General features: G+C 38.2%; 1 protein-coding gene across 1 annotated transcript; it reads right to left on the bottom strand.

Annotated features, from left to right (window-relative positions):
- Positions 1 to 22,295: 22,295 nt before the first annotated feature.
- LOC145127695 (uncharacterized) lies at positions 22,296 to 23,192 on the bottom strand. Its single transcript, XM_079062843.1, has one exon. It carries the CDS (start codon positions 23,190 to 23,192, stop codon positions 22,296 to 22,298), a length of 897 nt encoding a protein of 298 aa, XP_078918969.1.
- Positions 23,193 to 23,946: the final 754 nt, after the last annotated feature.

Here is a 23,946-nt window from a genome sequence, read left to right as displayed (position 1 = left end):
GCAGCTGCTTGCAAAGAATCCAAAAAGAGTTGAGCCTCTAATATTATTTTTTCGACTTTTGCGGTCGCATCCTTGCAGTCTTTTGTTGAGGCTTCAACAGAAAGCGAAGCCTTCTGGCATTGGGAGGTAGAAGCATCAATAGCCTTTGCAGCATCGGAGATTGAGGTAGCATATTCTTTTACTACGGAAGAGAACAAAGCTTTGAGGGCAGCTTCTGAATAAGCACCAGCAGAGGACGAAGAAAGTAACTGATCAATCTTATCAGTCACAACCTTGAGATGTCGATTGGTAAGAGGAGCGTCTTCATCATCATCGCATTGGACACGATAAGGACTAAAGTAAGTAGAATCAAACTCCAAGTCCTCACCGCCAAGAATGGTATTGGTTTCTGTCGATTGGGTAGGTGATGGAGGTTTGGTGGTAACAGGGGTTTCGGGTGCTGAAGAACGAACCCCCATATCAGATACGTTGGTCTGAACTCTAGTGGTGGTTGTAGTTGTAGCTTCAGAGAAAATAGGTGTAGGAATAGGAATAGTAGAGGAAGGTGGTGATGTGATGATAGGGAAAATGGGAGGTAAGGAGATAGGAATGGAAACAGGTGGAGGAGAAGGTGCTTTGGAGCGAACATGTACCTCTGGTGTAGGCAAACGAGGTGGTGTACCACCACGAGCCGAACCTTCATCATCGGAGCTTTCACTCTCAAATTCGCTAGGAATGGGGTGTTTATGACCAGTAGGCACGTACTCAGAGTCTGAGTCGCTTGATGATTGAAGAATTAGCTTCCGAGCAGGTTTCTTGGCCTTCTTCTGCTTGGGCTGGGAAGGTGCTGCCTTCTCAGACTTTTCCTTCCTTGGAGTCTGAACCTTTGATACTTGACCTCCTTTATCCCCCTTTTTCGCTTCTTGCTTCTTGCCCCGCTTAGCAGGTTTGTCTGCTTCCTCAATAGATTTTATCATTTCAGGAGAAAGTTCCCTTGAACCAGAAGAGGGGAGTTTCTTGTACTCCTGAATAATCTTGCTCGCAGGGGACACACAAGCATACATTGCCTCAGGAGTTGAGCCAACGAAGTGAAACTTCCGACGGATGAGTGACAATGATGTTAGTGGTATGAAATGTAGCAATGGAGGAGAGAAGTGAGTCTGCCATGATAGGAACATGATAACGCTCCATAATCCATTGAGTGATAATGGTCCAAAACCTGGCACAAGAAATTTTTGTGTGGCGAGAAGCAGATGACAAACTTTAGACAAGTTAAAGCCATAGAACCAAACCATAATCAAGGTTGACACCATTATACAATCCATAAAGCAGAGTCATGAAAGACTTGCTAGCACCATCAGATCCTGCACTTCGTTCAGAAAGCCCTTTGAAAAGAAGGGTGAAGAGGCCATTCCATTGAGGAGAAAAGCTGACCTGTGGAGATGGAATCAAGGTTCACCATGGATTCGTCATAAGTGAGTCCTAGCAACGAGCAAAATCGGATCTTGGAGATTGAAGTTTTTTGGTTGAGAATGTCGAAGTAAATCTTCTCTACACCTTTGTCATACGTAGCAGTGGAATAAAGTTGGGAGAGGCATGCCATTGGTACGACTTCCACCGTTGAGAGAGCCTTGACGAGTTGGGAATATTTTAGGCATGCCACAAAAATCAATCCCTTATATACGATTTTGAAGAGAGAGAAAAATCGCAAGCAATGATTCCATTAATTTGGGAAACGACGCCTAAAAAGGCGTGATTTAACAACTAGCAACTCCGATAAAGCAGCTGATGACGCATGATTAGGTAACGATTCAAATTCTCGCGCCTTCCATACTTATCCTCTTTCCAAATCATCAATCGATTACACTTCCTGCTGAGTCACCGCTTGAATCTTTAATCAAATCTTTATTACCATAATCACCAAAGGCTTAATATTGACCCATCCCTTCGTTTGGAAATAACTGCATTACTTCGTTAGGAACTGAAGCTATATATTTATGAATAGCTTATAAATAACCAAACAAGACTTTTGGAAAATTCAAGATTTTCGTGCAAGGTAGTGTCAAAGATAAAGAAATAAATCAAACTCTTTGTGGGAATTTGTGATGTCATTTAAGACATAAAGCAGTGGATCCCGGGCACGAATCTCTTCCTTCAAAGTCAAGAGAGACTTCAAAGTGCTTGTTTGGATTCCCGTTGAATTATGATCAAGTACTTGTTGAGAAGCATTGAAAGGCATTTTTTATATATAAGGCTATTAAGGGTGGCTTTCACTTCAATTCTGGTTTCCGATACTTGATATAAGATCGAAAATAGAACGAAGTACTTGTGAGACCGATGTGGCCTATTAAACAAGTAGGTTTGGAACATATTCAGTGACTTGTTGATAAACGTTAATTAGAAATCTCAAAAAAAAATTAAAAACTGAATCCTTTGGGAAGAAAAGTCGTGGTGCAAGACATTTTCATAAGGATCTCTCATAATAAAAGGAGATTTCAAGGTACTTCCACAAAAGGGGTTTTGTTAATTCAAAGGTGAAAAATAGAACATATAATTGTTCACCATCAATGCTTTAAAGGTTTTGAATTTTTGGGTTTCACTTAGCACGTAGGGGCACAAAACTAAGATCATTAACACAGAAGTTGTGTAACCATAAACCTCAGTGGAAATGCTGAGAGTCTCAAGGGTTACATTTATGAGATGAAGTATGATGGAGAATGAATAACAGGTGGTAAAAGAGTCGAATGTACCTCTGCTACAAAATATAGACTAAGCAGAAAAACTCTTAACTCCATTTAAGAAGAGTAAGGTAGCTCATGATTAGAGTGAATTTGACAACCTGATTGGGAAGACATGATTTTTATATATCAAGTCATTAAGGCTTCACTCAAAATCTTTTGAGGCTTGGGTCAACATGCAGCAACATGCTTCTAGGGACACTTAGCTAGTACATAGATAAAGAAATATACCTGCCCCAGCTCCATCATTGAGAATGGTCCTTATATTCAAATTATATTAAGAGTAAAGTAAATTACAATAAAATGAAAGAAAATATTTTTTATTTTTGAAGTTTCTGAAAAGAAATAAAACAGAAAAGAAAGAAAAAAAATATTTTTGAATTTTATAAGGTTTTCTGAAAAGGAATTAAAACAGAAAGAAAAATATTTTTGAATTTTATAAAAATAAAAAGAAAAACATAAAGTAAATTGCGAGAAAAGAGTATACATACTGTACAACCGAAACCATCTTTTGGAGATGAGAAGCGAACCGAGCTCGGTAAGACCGAACCCGAAATAGGCCGAGCGTTCGGTTGATTTCGGTTCCTGGAAGAACCGAACCCGAAATGGACCGAGCGTTCGCTCTATTTCGCTTCCAACTTTTATTGAGACAAACGAGATTTCGGTAGAGATTCAGCTTCCATCATTCATAAGCCTTGTAGGATTTTATTAAAACTTGCTTCTGGCAAGGCCTTAGTAAAGATGTCAGCCAATTGATCAGTGGTCCTTACGAAATGAATTTCAACATTACCATCTTCCACATGATCTTTGATAAAATGGTACCTCAGTGCTATGTGTTTCGTCTTTGACTGTTGCACTGGATTATGAAAAATCCTAATTGCACTCTCTGAGTCACAGTATAGTGGGATTTTCTTCATGTTCAGGCTGTAGTCTTGAAGTTGACTTTGTATCCAAATGACCTGAGATGTGCATGATGCAGCGGCTATATATTCTGCTTCGGCAGTGGATAGAGACACACAAGTTTGTTTCTTGGATTGCCAGCTAACAAGTTTGTCTTCCAGAAATTGGCATCCTCCAGTGGTACTCTTTCGGTCCAGTCCACATCCCCCAAGATCAGCATCTGAGAATGCTTGGACAAAGAACCCTGATTTGGCAGGGTACCACAAACCAAGATAAGAGGTTCGCTTCAGGTACCGAAAGATGTTTTTCACAGCTAGGAGGTGAGGTTCACGTGGATTTGCTTGAAACCTGGCACAATAACAAACAGAGAACATTATGTCTGGTCGACTTGCTGTTAGATACATTAGAGACCCTATCATCTGACAATAAAGAGTCATGTCAGCAGCCGGTTTGTCCAGAGAAGGTGTTAGCTTTGTGCCAAACTCCATAGGAACCTTTACTTTCGAATCTCCCATCATTCCAAACTTGGCGAGCAAGGTCTTCGTGTAAGCCTCTTGATTAATGAAAATGCCTTCGGGTCCCTGTCTTATATTCAAGCCAAGAAAAAAGTTAATAGGACCCATTGAGCTCATTTCAAATTTAGTCTCCATCAACTTCCTAAATTCAGTTGTTAAGCTAGGATTTGTGGAACCGAAGATGATATCATCAACGTAAATCTGAACGATCATAAGGTGGTCACCCTCTTTCTTACGAAAGAAGGTTAGGTCAGCCGAACCTTATTTAAACTTAGACATTTTGAGAAATCTAGTTAGAGTTTCATACCATGCCCTTGGTGCTTGCTTGAGACCGTAGACTGCCTTATCCAGAATGTAGCAGTGATCTGGATACTTTTCGTTCACGAAACCCGGTGGTTGCTCCACGTACACCGTCTCTTCCAGTTCTCCATTTAGGAAGGCACACTTCACATCCATTTGGAATACTTCAAAGTTCTTGTGTGCAGCATAGGCGACAAAGATACGAACCGATTCTAGCCTTGCTACTGGAGCGAAGGTCTCTTCATAATCTATGCCTTCTTCTTGACAGTAACCTTTCACCACCAATCTTATCTTGTTGCGTATCACATTTCCTTCCTTATCCATCTTGTTCCTGAAAACCCACTTTAATCCAACCACATAAGCATCCTTTGGTGTTGGAATCAGTCTCCACACTTTATTTCGCTCGAACTCATTGAGTTCGTCTTGCATCGCCTGTACCCAATCAGAGTGATCGAGTGCAGTCTTGATCGTCTTTGGTTCGACTTTGGAGACGAACGAATTAAACATGCATAATTCTACTTTAGAGAAAAGTGCAGTTTGTTTCGCTTTCAGTTGTGACCGTGTGAGAACCTTTTCTGTCGAATCACCAATAATTTGTTTTTGTGGATGATCTTTGGTCCATTTGGCGAGAGGAGGGTAACTAGGATCATATGAGGGATCCAGTTCAGCATTCACTTCTTCTTCAAATTCTGACAAAGTATCGTCATCGTTTGTATTCGCATTCTCCCCCTCGAATGAAGATACTTCCTCAGTCTCAGGCTCAGAATTCTCCCCCTGGACTCGATTTCGGTTGGAATGAATGATGATGAGCTCTCCCCCTGGAATGGTGAATTTTGGTTATGTTGAAAGGACGAACCCTCCCCCTGAATATGAGAACTATCTGTTGGAGGTTCGCTTGTGTCTGGCTTTTCGGTTGTTACTGGTTCTTCTTCTGCCATGTTCTTCGCAGCATCATCGATTATCTTCTTCAAGTTATCTACCTTGTTGTCTGCACCTTTAGATTCAGAGAGAATAGCCTTTTCTGGTTCATCAAATAGCAGCATGTATTGGTCAAAGAGGTTTGAAATTGGTACCGTAACTTGACCAGCTTTTGGAAATATTTCCTCCACAGAGCCTTCGGTTGTCTTCAGTTTCTTGACGTAGTTATCATCGAAGGTAACACAATATGTCTCCTCTATTTTCTTTGAACGCTTGTTGAGAACCCGATATGATTTGGAGGTTAAGGAATAACCCAGAAAGATTCCTTCGTCTGGTTTGACATCAAACTTGTTTCGGTGCTCCTTTGAATTGAAGATGAAGCATCTTGAACCGAACACGTGAAAAAACTTTACATTAGGCTTTCGGTTGTTCAAGATCTCATAAGGAGTGATGGAGAAACGTTTGTTGAGATAAGATCTGTTCTGTGTAAAACATGCAGCAGCAATGGCATCAGCCCAAAAATATAGAGGTAGAGAAGCGAAGCTCAGCATGGTTCGGGCTGCTTCACATAAAGATCGGTTTCGCCTTTCGACAATTCCATTATGTTGTGGAGTATATGGAGCCGAGAAGTTGTGAGTTGTTCCCTTCTCTGCAAGAAAATATTCAAAGTCTTTGTTCTTGAACTCCAACCCGTTGTCACTCCTTATATTTCGAACTATCTTCCGTAGTTGAACTTCTATCTGCTTGATGAAGAGTTTAAGCTTGGGAGTGGCCTCTGATTTCTGCTTCACAAAGAACACCCAAGTAAACCGAGAGAAGTCATCCACTATGACAAGTATATACTTATTACCGCCAATACTTTCGATTGAGGATGGACCACATAAATCAATGTGAAGTAATTCAAGTGGTTCAATAATTTTCGTATTGACTCGAGAAGGATGACTTTGTCGACTTTGCTTTCCCATTTCACATGCAGCACACATGTGTTCTTTATCGAACTTTAGAACAGGAAGACCTCGAACATGATCCCCAAGCACCAGTTTGTTGATGTCTTTAAAATTGAGATGGGAGAGTCTTCGGTGCCAAAGTCAGCTTTCGTTTGACTGAGCCTTCGTTAGTAAGCAGATTGCTGGTTTTCCTCGTATGGGATTGAGATTCAGAGGGTACATATCTCCTTTTCGCTTTGATTTCAGCAGAATATTGTTCGTTTTCTTTTCAATAATCTTTGAGCCATCGTCATCGAACGAGACTTTTAACCCGGTACCAACTACCAGTTGAGAGACACTGATAAGGTTGTCTTGCAAACCTTCAACGTACGCCACTTTTCTTATCGAGAACTCTCCATTGGTGATCATACCATAACCTTTAATCGTGCCAAAAGAATTATTACCATAATTGACACTTCCATCATTTGTTAAGGACCAAAACTCCCTCATCTCTTCCCTTCTTCATGTCATGTGACGCGAGCAGCCACTGTCTATGCACCATTCATCGTCAAACTGCTCGTCACGAATTACCTGCAAAAATTAAGCAGATTTAGGAACCCAAAGTTTCTTGGGTCCTTGTGAGCCTTTTACAGAACAGGGAATTGTAAGAGAAACATCAACTAAAAAGGTCCTTTTTATTAAGGTTGTTTCATCTTTTCTTTTTAAGGTGAAAACTTTGATTTTATCTGATTTAAGTACTTTAGGTTCAGTTTTAGAATTTGTGAATTTGACGTTGGCAGACTGTCGGTTCTCGAAATCGGGTTTAAACGACGTCTTCTTTGCGTTTTCTGGAAAGAGCTTTCCTTTTCCCTTTCGATCATTCTATGAGTGAGGATGAGAATGAGAAAGATGAGAGTTGGGAGCAGAGTTAAGCATTCGGTCATTGCTCTTACTTGGTTGAGAGCCGAAACTACTTTCCCGTCGGTTCCTCTCATTTGTTGGTCTAGGACCGAAACCACCCTTTTGGTTTCTCTCATCTTGAGGACCGACATTTTTTTTTGTTGTTATGCGTTTGTGGACCGATACTCTGTTTTCGGTTGTTTTGAATCTGGGGTCCGAAACTCTTCTTTCGGCTGTTTTCATTATGTTGAGCGCAAGAAGCTGAGTTTGCTTTTGCTTCTGCCTTTGACTTAGAGGGTATTTCACAGCGAACGTAATTAGGATTTTGAGAACGCCAAAACTGTTTCATTTCAGTGAGATTCTTCTTGTATCTCAAATTTCGTTGATGCTTTCGTTCTAACACCTGTTTTGGATTTTTGTGGATGTTGGCCTTTTTCTTTGGTCCTTGAGCATGAGTTTCACTCTTTAGTGAAGAGGTTTCGCTTGACATCATGACCGGTTCGCCTGAAGGAGTTTTGGTACCACTTGTGCTGGGCACATCAAAGCTTGTAGGATCATTAAGTGGTTCTGCCACATACCTTCCTTTTACTCTCCATGATGCTTTTGTGGATAGACCAACTGTTTCATCAGCATTATCAATCGGTGCTGACCAGAAAAACTCATCACAGCCATCAGCATTATCTTCTGTTACTAATGCTGTCAGTTCGGCTCTCTGTTGCTGAGTAACTCCATGAACTGCATAAACTTGATTTGGAGTCGTTTGGACCTTTTGATATACAACAGCCTTTTCCTTAAGGACTTTGGTTTTGTCTTTGGATAAACGAGCGAACTCAACAAAATTTTCACAAATAAGATTTTTGTTGGTTTCGGGTTCACTCTTGACAAATTCAGAACAGTCCGCCTCATCTTCTACAAATATTACACTCATATCATCATCCTCATTGAATTCAGAAGTATTTTCAATATCAATTTTGTTTTCTGAACTCAACTTGGCATTCAAAGAGTCAAATTTTTGTACAGTTTCGGTTTTGATTTTTCATTTTTCATTTTCATCCAGCAAATTTTTGAGCATGTCATTATGGTCTTTTGACTTAATGAAGGACTCTATTTTGTCAAGACCAATTTTGTAAGCAGGAGAAATATCATCAGAAGAAACAACGTTTTCACAGTTATATGCATCGGCATCGATTTCGTCCTCTTTTAACTCAAGGAAGGGTAAAATCATACGATGTATCTTCTTCCCTATTTCACAATCAAGATGCAATTGAGTAATGTTGGTATATAATCGTTTAGCAATTAGACAAAAAACATTTCGTTGTTTCAAAAGCTTTAAATTATCTCTTTGAAAATAAATTGTTTCGTCCCTAGATCTAATCAACTCCTTCTCCTTCTGCTCAATCCACATACGCCTCTCCTCACTCTTCGATGATACCCTGCTGATTTGATCAGTTAGGTTAGAGTTTGTGACTCTAGTTTGAGTTAAACTACCACTTATACTAGAAAATTTAGATTTTAATCCATTTAGTTCTTTTTTATAGTTTGAGATGGGAATTTGTAAGGAAACAAAATAGATTGTACCTTCTTGATCAACTCATCTCATTCGTTGATCTGCTCACTGACAGGTTTCACGGCAAAACACCTGTCTTCACGCTCCTTCGCTTCATCCAGTCCCCCATCAGTGGTATAGCCTCGTATTTGTGACACCCCGGAAGTCACCATTAGACACTTTCCTGCAACGTCCTCTTCTTTCACCAACAAAGCCCTGCCATGAGTAGGCTTCCTCACTTCTTCATCTTCTGAATCAGTGGACCAAACTTCAACACCTACGAACTCATCGTCAACAATATTTCCCTGTACAATAAGAGCATTCATAGTGTTATTAGATCCAGCTTTCTTCTTCTTGATTTCTTCCAATCGTCGTGTGAGGTTCACTTCCTCGTCCTCATCTTCATTCTTTTCTGACATCTTTCTCAGCATACAATCTCTGGCGAAGTGATTTTTGCCTCCATAGTAGTGACAATTAATCCCTGAGTCACCTCCAAGTTTTACATCCTTCTTTGGTTCTTCGGTCTGAGAAACACTCTTCGGTTCCTCCTTTGCTTTCTCGGCACTGTAGCTACCTTGCCAGTTTCGGTTCTTATTTGTTGGGAACCTCCTTTTGATGAACTTCTTGGGATTTGACACCATCAAAGCATACTCTTCACTTGTTAGATCATATTCAGAGAGATCCAAATCTTCTTCTTCTTCAGCAGCACTCTTTCCTTTGGAGATTAGGGCCAAGGAACCCATGCTAGAAACCACATTCGTTTCTTTAGTCACGGCACTCTCATGTGACTTTAATATTCCCACCAGTTTCGCTAGAGAATAATTCTTGAATTGTTCATGAGCCTTTACAGTAGACACCACATCCATCCATTCTGGTCTAAGGCCATTCAGGAATGTCACCTTCTGTTCAATGACTTTCCTTTCAATCCCATGATTTATCATCTTACTAAGAAGATGATTGAAGCGATCGAAGGCTTGAATAAGCTTCTCTTCTGGCTTCTGCTTGAAGTCACCAAATTCTGACAGCAACAATGTTTGGATTAACTGCTCAAGATCTTCATCAGTAGAATACAATTCCTTCAATCTCTTCCATATTTCTTTTGCCGTTGTGCATGAGCTTACTAACTGAAACGTGTCCGATTGTAAATCAAACCTAATCATTCTTAAAACCTTGATGTTGCACTGAAACTTTTCCTTCTCATATTGGGGAATGTCTTTCACATCACTGATGAGTTGATTGTACTCCTTTTGAGTTTTAACAATTCTTGAAGATTTTGAGTGAGCAAATGGACATACAGTAATCGCCTCCCAGATCAAGTAACCATTGTCTTCTGAGCCAATCACGTAATCTTCAAAGTGATGAGTCCAGACCTCATAATCCTGAGTGTACAATATAGGAATCCTTGTCGCCGATCCTATGCTGTTGGAGATATTGATTGGGTTAGACTGAGAATCATCCATAGACATGACGATGTTTGTTCAAAAAAAACCTGCTTAAGATCAGACTTGTAAATAACGTTAGGGTAAGATCGAATATTTAAAGAACTACGTCAATAGTAAATGACGGCTCTAACAATATCAATCAAAGCGGAAAACCCTAAGATCTTCTTCAACAGAACAGATGTGTATGAATTACACAGTCTCCTGCTCTGATACCAATTGATGAGTTGAAAAACTCTTAGATCGATTAGATCTTCAACAGGTTAAACAATAAAAGCAAACTAACACAATCAACACGATATAGAATCAAGTAATGCTTAATGATTCAAATGTAGTCACGCCTCAGCAGAGCTCGATTAAGAACTTCCACTGTAGAGGCGAGCTAGGGTTTGCAGTACAATGATCAGAATAATAATTAAAGCGCTACACATAAAGGATGCATGCATGCACCTTAAATACTAGACCCTAATAAAACAAACACGGTTGGACAGACCTAAACCGGATAACAAAACTGGGCTAAGGACCGAGCCCAAGGACGCAACACTATTAGACCCAACAACATCTTTATGGACTTTATTAATTGTTAATTAAAGTGTTTAATTAAAAGAGAATTAATAATTCCATAACGATATGGTTTAAGTTTAATTAAATTAAGAGTATAGTTTAATTAATATATTAAACCACTTACTATTTTTAAAGTTTAAAATATACCCTTATACTATTATAATATTAAAAGTTTAATATATTATATGTATAATTAAAAAGCCGGTCTTGCCGTTAGTACGCCTCATTCACGAAGTTGGTCTATAAGGGGCGTATAAGGTTACTGCCTATAAAATGGCGGTTTAATGGGTGACTACTCTCACCCACCGCTTCCTTGACTGGTGGAGGGTCGTTAGCCGAACGGCTAGGATAGGACACTAATTCTACCTTCATTAAAAGTATAATGATAAATATAAAATAACTAAACACTTATAAATTCCCAATCTTAGTTACTTAGGAAAATGTGAATTTGGTGCTAACCGATGAAATTGCACTTTGCACCTTGTTAAGTTGTTAGTGGAGCATGTGTGGTTAACCGGCACACTAATCTGGGACTGACAATGTGTGGCAAAGGGTAGCTTGATGTTAATCATAGATCAATGGAGCGTGACCGGCACATTGATTAGGTGGTTGTAACATTAAGTTTATCAAGTTAATTTGCATGGTTATTCACTCCTTGTTTGTGATCCTCGACATCCCAGTCACAAACTTGAAGGGCACAATCGAGATTTAAACATGCCATTGAATAGTTCAATGAATCTCAAAATATCTAGGAGTTTCAATTCATTTAAAACCTAATGTTAAATTTTGTTTTTCATGGTGGAAATTGGTAAATCGTCATTTACCTACCTTCAAATATTTTGTAGCTTGGATTACGACATCCCTCTTCCAAGTTATAAAATATTGTGTTGGATCCTAGCCTTAATATTTAATATTGGGTGTTATATTAAGGACTTAAATCAACTAAACTAGAATTTCTCCCTCATAGATGTCTAGTTATGACAACTATGGTTTTCCTTATCCTTTTGGATAAAGCTTTCCTAATGAAGATGATATCCCAAATGGAGATCAAGGTGAAAGATTAATCCCTTTGTTGTGCATTAATTGGACTAGAAATCATACTTCACTTCCTCTATCTCCTCCAATTATTCTCCCTAACCCACAAGTTCTTGAAAAGTTCAAGCTCACTCAATCCCTATTGGCAAGAAATGTCTATATGTACTCACGTCTTGGAGATGAAGTCACATATTGACAAGTTGGGAGAGTTGGGTGTCAAATTCTCAAGGAAGTTGACTGTTGACTGGGTTCTTCAATCACTTTCTGAGTCATATAGTGAGTTCATTAAGGACTACTATGTGACAGACCACGACATGACCCTTAATGATCTTACCAATTTGCTTGTTGCTGCTGAATCAGCAATGATTTAGAGCACTGGTAAAGAAAATTTGATTGGAAGATCTACTTCCCAAACATACATGGACATTGACAGTGGAAACATCGGAAGTCCAGAAAAGTCTTATCTTCCCAATGGAAAGGGATCGGCCATAGTCAACCCGGTTGACCAAATGCTAAAAAGAAAGGCTAAGTCTGAGATAGTCTCATGTACTATTACTAAAGAGTCCATATGCCAAAAGGAAGGGGGCATTGGTTGCGAAGCTGCCTGTTTACCTGAAAGTTCACTAGGATGGTAAAAGTCAAAGATTTTGACTATGCTTTAGGTAAAGTCCACTGTCTAACTCTATTAAGTTCCTATTTAGAGATTCTTATTACATGATGTGACTAGGTCGCATTTTGATGTTTTGTAGAATCGAAGAAAAGAAAGGAAGCTTAAAGGAAGAATAAGCTAATTCTGATCGTGAAGACATGGATTTCGATCGCATGATCTGAAGATTAGAATTTTGATCTGCTGCTTAAGAGTTATGATAGATTGCTTAGGAATAGATAACAACATAGTTTTCATATGTATTTGCATTGTAAGGATAAGTTTTTCCGCAATTTTAAAATAAAAGGAAAATTTTTTGATTTTATTTATTTTAAGTATCCTTACAATGGGATTTGTGAAAATTTGTTGCTTATATGTTTCTAATAATAGCAATATTGGAAAATGGATTTGATTCTTTCGTTTGTGTTAGTGTTATAATTTACCAAATAAGGAAAGATTCTCATCACCCAAGTTTCAGTTCGATAGAAACTTGGAATCATGCAACTTGTATTGTATGATGAATGAGAATTTTCATCTTTCGGAAATTAAGATTAATTCCTTGTTCACATGTATATGTGATACAAGTGAAGGACTAGGATATCGGTTACACTTGGTTGTGTGCTGATCAGGTCCACCACAAAGAACGATAAGGCTATTTGTCTTGATTACTAAAGTTTTGTAAATATGGTTGTGCTTACAAGTTTAAGTATAATTCTGAAACATTGGAAAAGTTTCAATGTATGGCAGGACGAATGAGAAGAATCAAATTAGGCAGACAGATAAAAGTTTCTCCAATCTGAAAAGATGGGAGAGTACTTCAGTATCATGTTTTATGATCATCTTAATGATTAGGAAAAACCATATCACAATTGATCCTTTAAGGACATCTTAGTGCATTTGTTTGACTAAGAAGAGGAATCGTGAATTGTTGAAATGGTTAAATCAAAAGATGAATCATACTTCATTCCAAAATTGCGTCTTAGAGTAATACTCCAAGATCGATCCTTGAGTGACATAATGTTAAGAAGGTTTAAAACACTTGTCAAATGTAGAGTAAAATGCTTCCTACTCTTGTACATTTGAAATTGGTAAGTTGTGATGTTTTGGATAAAACAAAGACCAACTAAGACCAATAATGTGAAGTGTTTTTCTTGTTAAGAATCTGCACTAACTCTTGAATATTTGTTTGTCAAGGAATGGTTCTTGACAAGAGAATATCATATGTCATGGAGTCAGTGGGAGTCTTAATGATCTTGAAAAGGGTCTCAAGAACTAATCAAGGATAAAACTTGTTGTTTATCAATAGCACACGACTTGAGGTTTGTAACCTATCGTGTTGACATATTCTTATTTCTGTACTCATTCCAGTTAAAATTTGACTATGCATGTGAGTTCTATCAGTTCTAAATTGTTTGCATAACAAATTGCAAGACATGGTAGGCCTTTGTGCTGCCAGGTGGCAAGAAATTGAGATTGAACAAGTTCAGTCCATATGAGTTTGGATTTGTCACTAACCTTATCTTATGATTATGATTTAACAAATTCCCATGGATTGGAACATACACACCATAAAATCTAAGTGTCATAAGGTTTCTCTCCAATTCATGAAAATTATTGTGAGGAAATGCTTTCACTAAGTATATTTTAAAGAGATAGAAATTATGGGATTTTCATTCTCAAATTCGATTATGATTACGGCATCCCTCTTCATAATTCGAATTGTGAGAAGGGGCAAAAGGTCTAAACATTATGATTACGGCATCCCTCTTCATAATTGTTTAGACACACATGTGAGATATCTAAGGAAAAGTGTATGATTTTGATAAAGTCTTATCAAAGAAACTCGTATCAGAAGTTTGATCTTTGGTAAGAAAGTCAATAAAGTATTAATTTCTAGAAGTCCAACTGATTTATGGGTACATGTCAAAGCTAGTGGGAGCATAAGTGTTATGCTAGTAAGGTAATTATTATGCTAGTGGGAGCATAATCAATTATGGTAAGTGTTGCAAGTTAGCAATGTTAATTATAGAAAACAAAGGTTTCAATTCGCCAAGTTGCAGGGTTTGAAAAATTGCTTTTCTATAATTAAGGGAGAGGAATTCATACTTCATTTCAATTCTAAAAGCTTAGATTGAGATTTTAATCAAATTTAGTCAAGTATATATATGAATGTTATGTTGGAATGGTTCAACATAAGGAAATTCTATATATGGAAATATTATTTGTGTTCTAAAATTCAATTATGATTACGGCATCGCTTTTCATAATTCGAATTATGAGAACATGGCAAATAGAAATAGAAATATTATAGCAAAAGACTGGTCTAGTATCATGTCTTTATGTGAGACATCATGAATCGTGTCCCATATGCTTCGAATATAGGATCGATTATATGTTCTGTAATATTCATTTGTTCTAAATTTTCCAAATGCCTAGGGCATTAAGAGGGAAAAGGACTAGAACTGGATATGCTTAAATGATTAAGCAATTGTCGAGGATAATCTGAGGTTTACCAAATATTGGTTGCTCATGGACACTTGGTAGTATGGTGTAAATTTTGGAAATGACCATAATGACATATTCTGAAAAAAGGCAACTCTTGTTCAGAAGTGATACTCAAAATGGGAATATGGAAATGTTTCCATAAGTGGAAGTCATTCTTTAAATCTGTGTAAGATTAGAAAACTTAATGCAAGAAGGATGTTCAAAGGAATGTACTTTGAATATGAAACTTCGTTTCCATGGAATTACTCTCCATTGGAATACTTTGTAATGTTTGTTGTCAAGTCTCTGTGACTTTTGTGCATAGTCATTACAAAAGGATGATTGCATATAAGTTTAGAATCTAACAGGTTACAGTAAATGGAAAGAATTTGATATTCTTACATTTACGGTAAGGATTTGGGATTGTGAAATGAGCATAACTAAAGTGTTGCCAATTGATCTATTTCACAAAGTAAGGACCATAGACAAACATAGTGTGCATGCTTGGAGCATGGGACAACTATTGTTTTAATTCAAGTATTAAGTTGATTATTCGAAACATTATACAATGAATAATGAGTAATCAATATGACACTCAAAGTTTTAGGGCCATATAGGATTAGTATTATTCTTGTGTTTCACTTTGCATGTTTTGACTTCCCGAATAACTAGGTTATTCAAACCATCCACAGTCAATCATACTTTGGAAGTAGGTATTGAGGCAAGACTGACATGAATGGGTCTGTAATTTGTCTAGGTGTTTTAGACATAGCTGCAGTGGTCATGAGTGCTCCAGGAATAAGATTCGAGTATTGGATTAAACCCACGCTCATTTGAATCACTTCATGGATTTTATCACGAGTGATCATGAGACGATAATATCTTATATTCTTGAAACTAAGAGATATGAGTTGCACTTTACAAGTCGGTTGCACATTGATGATGTGAAAACGCACCAGTAACTTGGTGTTATAAAACACATCATTGTGTGTGATTTGATGAGTAAATAGAGCAAGCATATGAGTCGAAGTTTATCCATTCCTTTTACCCTTAGAGGGATAAGAGCAATATCTTTGGGCCCCTCGATGATTTAGTAATGACAACCCTAAGTGCTCGGCCAGGCCTGGACTGATTTAATTTTTTGAATTAGTTGGTCATCATAAATCGGAAATCGGGAAACAACAAATGGATAGAGAGAATGATTATAATCCATGTCTCAGTCCATATGATATCTAGATTGGAGGAATATATGATCCCTTATCTAATGGACGCGTCATTGACTAGGTCAGAGTTCGACATCGGCTTTTAAGAGCTACGATTGCTAGTCGGGATTTTGGAGTCGTACTTGCAATGATAGTTATTAGACTTATACAAGTGGGAGACTGTTGGATTAGGTGTCTAAGCCCATAACTATAATTGGTATGTACTTGACCCGAGAGTAGCATGGTCCATTTGGGTTGCATATCATCAGGACAATTTGTTAGGATGGACTTTTGAGAAGAGGTTATTTATGGTTTATTAATATATTATAAGTTCTAATATATTAATATGAAATCATATGATTTAATTAGTATTGATCAAGAATTAGTTTGGAATTAATTTAGTGATCAAAAGAGACTAATTAAATCAATGGGGACTAATTGTGTAAATTAGTTATATTTATATGTTGGGCTTATGATCCATGTTGGACTAAGTTTATGTATGGATACATAAAGAGTTGGGCCACATGAACCATGGATCATAAACCAATGGGTGTGGGTTAGGGTTAACCCATGACCTTTAGAATCCCACATATAAATATGTTACTCCATAGCCAAAATCATGACTAATGTATTCTTAGAGATTATGAACGATTTCGGTGGCTAGGATTCTCTCTCAAAATGTCATCCTTTGTCCATGGTGTGTTGTGATTCCATTTGAGGCATTCATACTATTGGTGCTAAGTTCTTAAAGGCCAAATACAACAAGTTCTACAAGCCACATAAAGAGGTAAACTCCTAACTAGTATTTTACGTTGTTTATATCATTTGTATGCTAGTTGTAGGCTTAAAGCTTTGGAAACAATATTGCATGTATAATTAGAGAAAACATAGATCCAAAGCTTTTAGGGTTGTATGTGCACCATAGGATATTGTTGTATACTTAAAACCCATCACTTTCATCATGGCCTGGAAAAAGGCTTCAACTGCAGCCTTTGAGTAAACATCACTTGGAGAGGCTTGTGAAGAACTAAGCAACGAATCCAGCTTCTCGTTGATGGCTTTGAACTGTCTTTGAGTAACAGGAGCATCATCATTACTATCGTCCTGAACTCTGATGGGACTGAACTGAAATGATTGAAAACCAAATCCATCATCGTCGAAAAATGTATCTGTATCATCTTGTCGTAGAGGAGAAATAAGAGGTGATGTATGACCAGTAGTGAAACCTGAAGCCCCTACCCCCGCATCAGATGCATTGGTAGTGACAGGAGGTTCATTGGTCATGGGCGTGGAAGTGGTGGTTGAATCGGTGAAAATAGGTGGGGGTTGCGAAAGACCCACTGAGACAGATGGGCATGGAGCAATAGATATTGGTGTGAAAACAGTGGCAGTGGGAGAGGGAACAGAGACATTATCAAAGAAGTCATTAGTGATTGGAACTGAGACAGGAATCCAAAAGGTTACCTCTAGGTTCGTAGAAATAGGCTGCGAAACCTCAGGATTTGAAGTAGCAGCAATGTCTTCGTCATGGATTGTGTCATCCTCTAGAATGGGAACATCATAGTGGGTATCAGACTACGAATCTTCACTTGGACTGGGAGTAGGATATTTGGGTTTACGAGCTGACTTCTTTGTCTTTCGCTTCTTTGGTTGGTTAGGACCAGGTGCAGATGAGCCAGTTTGTGCCTTTCATTTCTTAGGAGTAAAAACTGTTGTGGAAGTAGCTTTGTTCGCAGTTTTCTTCTTTCCTCCTTTCTTAGGCTTATCAGCCTCTTCCAAAAATGTTCGCATCTCATCAGTTAAAGGACGAAAGCCTGAAACTGGAAGTTTCGTGTAAGCCTCAAGAATCTTGCTTGCAGCAGGAGCATTCCTAAACATGGCCTCAGGGATGGAACCAACGAACGAGATTTTTGAATTGTCAGCAATGATGAAATTCGTAGTGTGAAAGATCGAGATAGCAGACATGAACGAATCTTGAATCACCGGAATTTGAAGCTTCTCAATTGCCCGTTGAACAACGATAGTCCAGAAGCGAGCACATGAAATTTCACTGTGTCGGTTTGTAGAATGGGTACTTTGGACTAATTGCGCCCAAAGAACAGCCCCAAAATCGATGTTAATCCCAGTGTAGATCCCATATATGATGGTCATGAAAGTTTACTGGTACAATCAGACCCAGTCGCACGCTCAGAAAAGCATTTGAAAATCAAGGTGAAAAGCCCATTCCATTGAGGCAGCAGATTGGGTTTCCTAAACTTTGAGATGGAGATAAGGGTTTCTTTGTATCCCATCTGATAGAACATCTCCATGATGGTGGCTATGGTGATGGAATCAGGGTCTATCATGCCATCGGTCTGAGCAAGCCCCAGCAAAGAGCAAAATCGGGACTTAGTGATTGAGGTTTTCTTGTTGTGAACTTCAAAGGTGATTCGTTGTTCTTCCTTGATGTAGTAGGCATATGAGTAAGCCTTTGAAAGGAGAGACATCAGAACAGTTTCCGATGTGGTCAAAGCTTTAACCAGTGGTGAGTACTTCAAACATTCGACAATGGGTAGCATGTAGCTGTCGTACTTGAGAGGATCAAGATCCAAATTCAAATTTTGATTTGGTTTGATAGTGAGAAGTGATGACGGTGCAGATTGCTCTTGAACTGAAAGGGTTTCAAAAGAACCAGCTATTGTTGATTACTTAGGGAAGAAGATGAACAGTAGAGGGGTTTAATCGCTGAAACTCTTTGAGGGTTTTTGAAAGCAGTAATAAGAGTTGAATCGCCAAAATCCTTTCATACCCTTAGTCAGGAGAGACAAAGATTGAATGACGGTTGTGTTTTGGTTTCTGAAACGAAGCCTGAAAAAGTGCGATTTGACAACTGGGACTTCTGAAAAAGGTGTCAGGCGGCCCAAAAGTTGGTAACGTTTGAATTTTCACACGCCCATTTGAAATCTCGTCTATAGGAGAGATTGTCACGTCAACTTTACCTTTTCACGTTCTATCCACAGAAGAGATTGCCACGTCAGCATCACCCTTTCACTTCCCATAAACATTCGCAACGAAATATTATCAATAAATCTGCAAAACTCAAAGTAATCATCAGTACCACGAACTTAGACGTTGGAAAATCACAAGGATCTTCGTGCGAGAGTGTGCCAAAGATAAAGAAATAAAGTAAAAATATGTGTAGGAGTTTAGTGATGTCTTGTTTAAGACACGAAACAGTGGATCCCGGGCAAAGATCTCTTCCTCCGAAGTCAAGAGAGACTAAGAAGTGTCTATGTGGTTCCCCGTTGAATTACGATCATCTGTTTATTAAGAAACAATGAAAGACATCTTTTCTTCAGGTTTAATGGGGTGGCTTATGCTCCAACCAAACTCCAAAACTTGATATAAGTCCGAACGTTTGAGTAGAGTACCCGTTTGACCAGTGTAGTCAATTGAACAAGTAGGTTTTGGAAATATTTTGAGTGACAAGGATTCGCATGGAAATCTCAAGAAAAATAAAAACTGGATCTCTTGGGTAGAAATGTCTTAGGTCTAGAGCATTTCATTAAGATCTCGCAAAAAGAAAAAGAGATTTCTTGGTACTGACCACGAAAGTGGAGTTTCGTTAATTCCTTGGTGAAGAGTCTTGAATATGTAAATTGTTCACCGTCAATTCGTATAAGTGTGTTGAATTGTGGGTTTCACTCAATTCATGGTGATAACGAATTGAAGATCATAAACATAGAAGTTGTGTAACCATAAACCTCAGTGGTAATAACTGAGAGTCTTGAGGGTTACATTAGTGAATGCGAAAGTAGTGGAGAAAAGTGTGAGGTGGTTCCAAAGGAAATAGTGTACCTCTGCTATGCAAAAGTGACCAAACAGCGAACTCTTAACTCATAATGAGACGAGTAAGGTAGCTCGAGACTTATGTGAACGAACAACCTTATTGGGAAGACACGATTGGTGTTATCAAATCATTAAGGCTTCAACATAGAGTCAATGAGGCTTCAAACAACATGCAACAGCATGCTTCTAGGGACACTCAGCTAGTTCGTAGATATAGAAAGATTTACCTGCCCCATTATTTGTGATTGAAAATATTTCCTCTTCAAAACTGCACAGTTATCATAATAAAAAGAAATATGAAGGAGCAAAAAAAAATTTTGAATTTTTTAGTTTTTCTGAAAGAGAAATAAAACAGAAAGAAATAAAATATTTTTGAATTTTTGATTTTTCTGAAAAAGAAATAAAAACAAAAATAAATAAAATGTTTTTCTATTTTTGATTTTCAAAAAGAAATAAGATAGAATAAAACAAAATAATATATATTTTGTAATTTAAAAAAAAAAATAATAATAAAATAAAATGAAATAAAGTAGAAAAGAAATAATAATAATAAAATACATAATATACAAAAGGATATAAAATGGCCCAAACCACGAACGAACAAGATAAAAGATGGCTGCGAGTTACTGTGAGCGTTCGCACCGATTCGCAGAGCAAAAGAAGACTGCGAATTACTGCGAGCGTTCGCACCAATTCGCATGACATTCTATAGACTGCGAGTGCGAAAGTGTAACTAAAAGCGAAAGTGTCACTGTGAAAGCGAAAGTGGTTTTGGAACAGATTCAGATTCCATCATTCCTAAGCCTTGAATAATATTATTGAATGTTGATTCCGATAGGGATTTTGTGAATATGCCAGCTAACTGATCAGCAGATCTAACAAAATGTATTTCAACATTACCATATTCTACATGATCTTTGATGAAGTGATACCTCAGTGCTATGTGTTTCGTCTTGGAGTGTTGCACTGGGTTATGACAAATGTGAATGGACCTTTCAGAGTCGCAGTATAAGGGGATTCGCTTCATGTTGATGCCATAGTCATGAAGTTGGCTTTGAATCCAAATAACCTGTGAAGTGCAGGATGTAGCAACTATGTACTCAGCTTCAGCGGTTGAGAGAGATACGCAAGTTTGCTTTTTAGATTGCCAACTCACGAGCTTGCCATCCAGAAATTGGCATCCCCCCGTTGTACTCTTTCTATCCAGGCCAAACCCTCCTAGATCAGCATCCGAAAATGCTTGCACGAAGAAACCTGAGCTTGATGGATACCATATGCCCAGTGAGGAGGTTCGTTTTAGGTACTTGAAAATGTTCTTGCCAACCACCATGTGGGGTTCACGAGGATTCGCTTAGAACCATGCACAATAAAAAATGGAAAACATAATGTCTGGTCAACTAGTTGTTAAATACATCAATAATCCTATCATCTGACGATAAAGGGTGATATCAGCAACTGGTTTTTCTAGAGATGGTGTTAGTTTTGTTTTGAATGCCATTGGAACCTTCGTTTTTGAGTCTCTCTCCATTCCAAACTTAACGAGCAATGTCTTTGTATAGGCCTCCTGGTTGATAAAGATACCTTCTTGACTCTGTCTTATGTTCAAACCAAGGAAAAAGTTAATCGGACCCATGGAGCTCATCTCAAATTTCATTTCCATTAACTTTGGGAATTCAGCTGTTAAGCTGGGATTAGTTGATCCGAAGATAATGTCATCAACATAAATTTCGACAATCATTAAGTGGTCACCCTCTTTCTTGCGAAAGAAGGTTGGGTCAACAGAACCTTGTTTAAATTTAGACATTTTCAAGAACCGAGTTAGATTTTCGTACCAGGCTCTCGGAGCTTGCTTCACACCATAGACTGCTTTGTTTAGAATATAGCAGTGGTTGGGATACTTCTCGTTTATAAAGCCAGGTGGTTGCTCTACATAAACTGTCTCCTCTAGCTCCCCATTCAAAAAGGCGCACTTGACGTCCATTTGATAGACTTCAAAGTTTTTATGTGCTGCATAAGCCAGACAGATGCGAATGGATTCTAGTCTAGCAACAGGTGCGAAGGTCTCTTCGTAGTCAATGTCTTCTTCTTGACAATACCCATTTACAACTAGTCATGCTTTGTTTCGTATAACGTTTCCCTCTTTATCAAGCTTGTTGCGAAACACCTACTTCAATCCTACAATAGATGCATCCTTTGGAGTACGAATAAGTCTCCATACTTTGTTTCGTTCGAATTCATTGAGCTCCTCCAGCATCGCTTGTACCCAGTCCGAATGATCCAGAACAATCTGAACATTTTTTGGGTTCGAATTTGGAGATGAACGAATTAAACATGCAATATTCTACTTTAGAGAATAAAGCAGTTTTCTTCGCCTTTTATTGTGCTCTCGTAAGAACTCCTGAAGACGATTCGCCTATAACTTGCGTTTTTGGATGATCTCGAGTACATTTAGTCAGAGGAGGATAACTAGGATCATAAGTTGGATCCAATTCGGCATTTATGTCCTCAAATTCTGACTGTATATCCGAATCATCATTCGTATTATCTTTCTCCCCCTCAAATGATGTGAATATTTCCTCTTCAGTAGTAGTATTCTCCCCCTCAAATGGACTTTCGTGGGTCTCTCGTGGAGTAGAGTGCTCCCCTTGAAAACTTGCCTTGGGATTTGATTCGAAACTCCCCCCCTGAAATGTAGAGTTCATGTCATGAGGGTCATTCGCACTTGGTGGCTCTTGATGCATATCTTTCATACCGTCGTCAATTATTTTCTTCAATTCATCGACTTTCTTGTCAGCTGCTTGTGACTTGGACGAAATCGCTTTTTCTGGTTCGTCAAAAAGATTCAGAAATTCATCGTAGAGAGTAGAGATAGGAATTGTTGTTGCATTCGCTTGTGGAAAGATCTCCTTCATTTGGCTATCAGCTTTCAAAATCCTCTTCAAATAGTTATCACCGAATGTAACATAATAGGTGTCTTCAATTCTTTTGGACCTTTTGTTGAGAAACCAATATGCTTTGGAGGTTAGTGAATATCCCAAAAAGATACATTTGTCAACTTTCGCATTGAATTTGTTCCTTTGTTCTTTAGAGTTAAAAATGAAACACCTGGAACCAAACACATGGAAAAACTTTATGTTAGGTTTTCCTTTGTTGATTATTTCATAAGGGGTGACAGAAAATCGCTTGTTGAGGATTGAACGGTTTTGGGTGAAGCATGCAGTCCCTATCGCATCTGCCCAGAAGTAGTGAGGCAGATTCGCAAAAGAAAGCATGGTTATCGTAGCTTCACATAGGGAGCGGTTTCGCATTTTGATGACTTCGTTCTGTTGTGGAGTATAAGGAGCAGAAATGTAGCATCCGGTTCCTGGAATGTATTTAAATTCAAGTAATTTTGTATTTTACACTGGGACTCGGCGAGTTGGAGGCCCAACTCATCAAGTAGACACGACATTATGCGGGGGTTTTAGTGATCTACTCGACGAGTCGGGGGACCGACTCGACGAGTAGAAGCTGTCTGGATGAAACCCTAATATTTAGGGTTTGCACCCTATTTAAACAACTTAACTCGTCCCAAACCAGCCTCCATCGTCCCTCTCACTTCCAGAAGACCCTAACTCGAAACCCTAACCATTTATTGAGTGTTATTGAGCTTTGTGATGCCATTTTTGTGTGTTTGAAGTTTGAAGTGTTGGATAAGGTGTCTAAGTCCATAACTATTTCTAGTATGTACTTGACCCGATTGGCATGGTCCATTTGGGTTGCATGGCATCATGATAATTGGATAGACAAAAATGAGAAGAAGGACACATATGATTTGTTAATATATTATAAGCTATAATATATTAATATGAAATCATATTATTTAATTAGTATTGATCAAGAATTAATTTGGAATTAACTTTGTGATCAAAAAGAAATTAATTAAATATATGGGGATTGATTGTGTAAATCATCCATTCTTTTATAGTGGGCTAATGATCCATGGTTTATTGGATTGGGCTAAAACCCATAGGATGCTCCATGGAT

This window comes from Lactuca virosa, chromosome 7, assembly GCF_052849685.1.
Source record: "Lactuca virosa cultivar CGN04683 chromosome 7, Lactuca_virosa_CGN04683_v6, whole genome shotgun sequence".
NCBI classification, from domain to species: Eukaryota; Viridiplantae; Streptophyta; class Magnoliopsida; order Asterales; family Asteraceae; genus Lactuca; species Lactuca virosa.
This window is presented reverse-complemented; position numbering and strand designations above follow the sequence as displayed.

Bases quoted from the DNA above. Each gene is read 5' to 3' on its own strand.
- LOC145127695 (XM_079062843.1), bottom strand. From the start codon at position 23,192: ATGCTTTCTTTTGCGAATCTGCCTCACTACTTCTGGGCAGATGCGATA.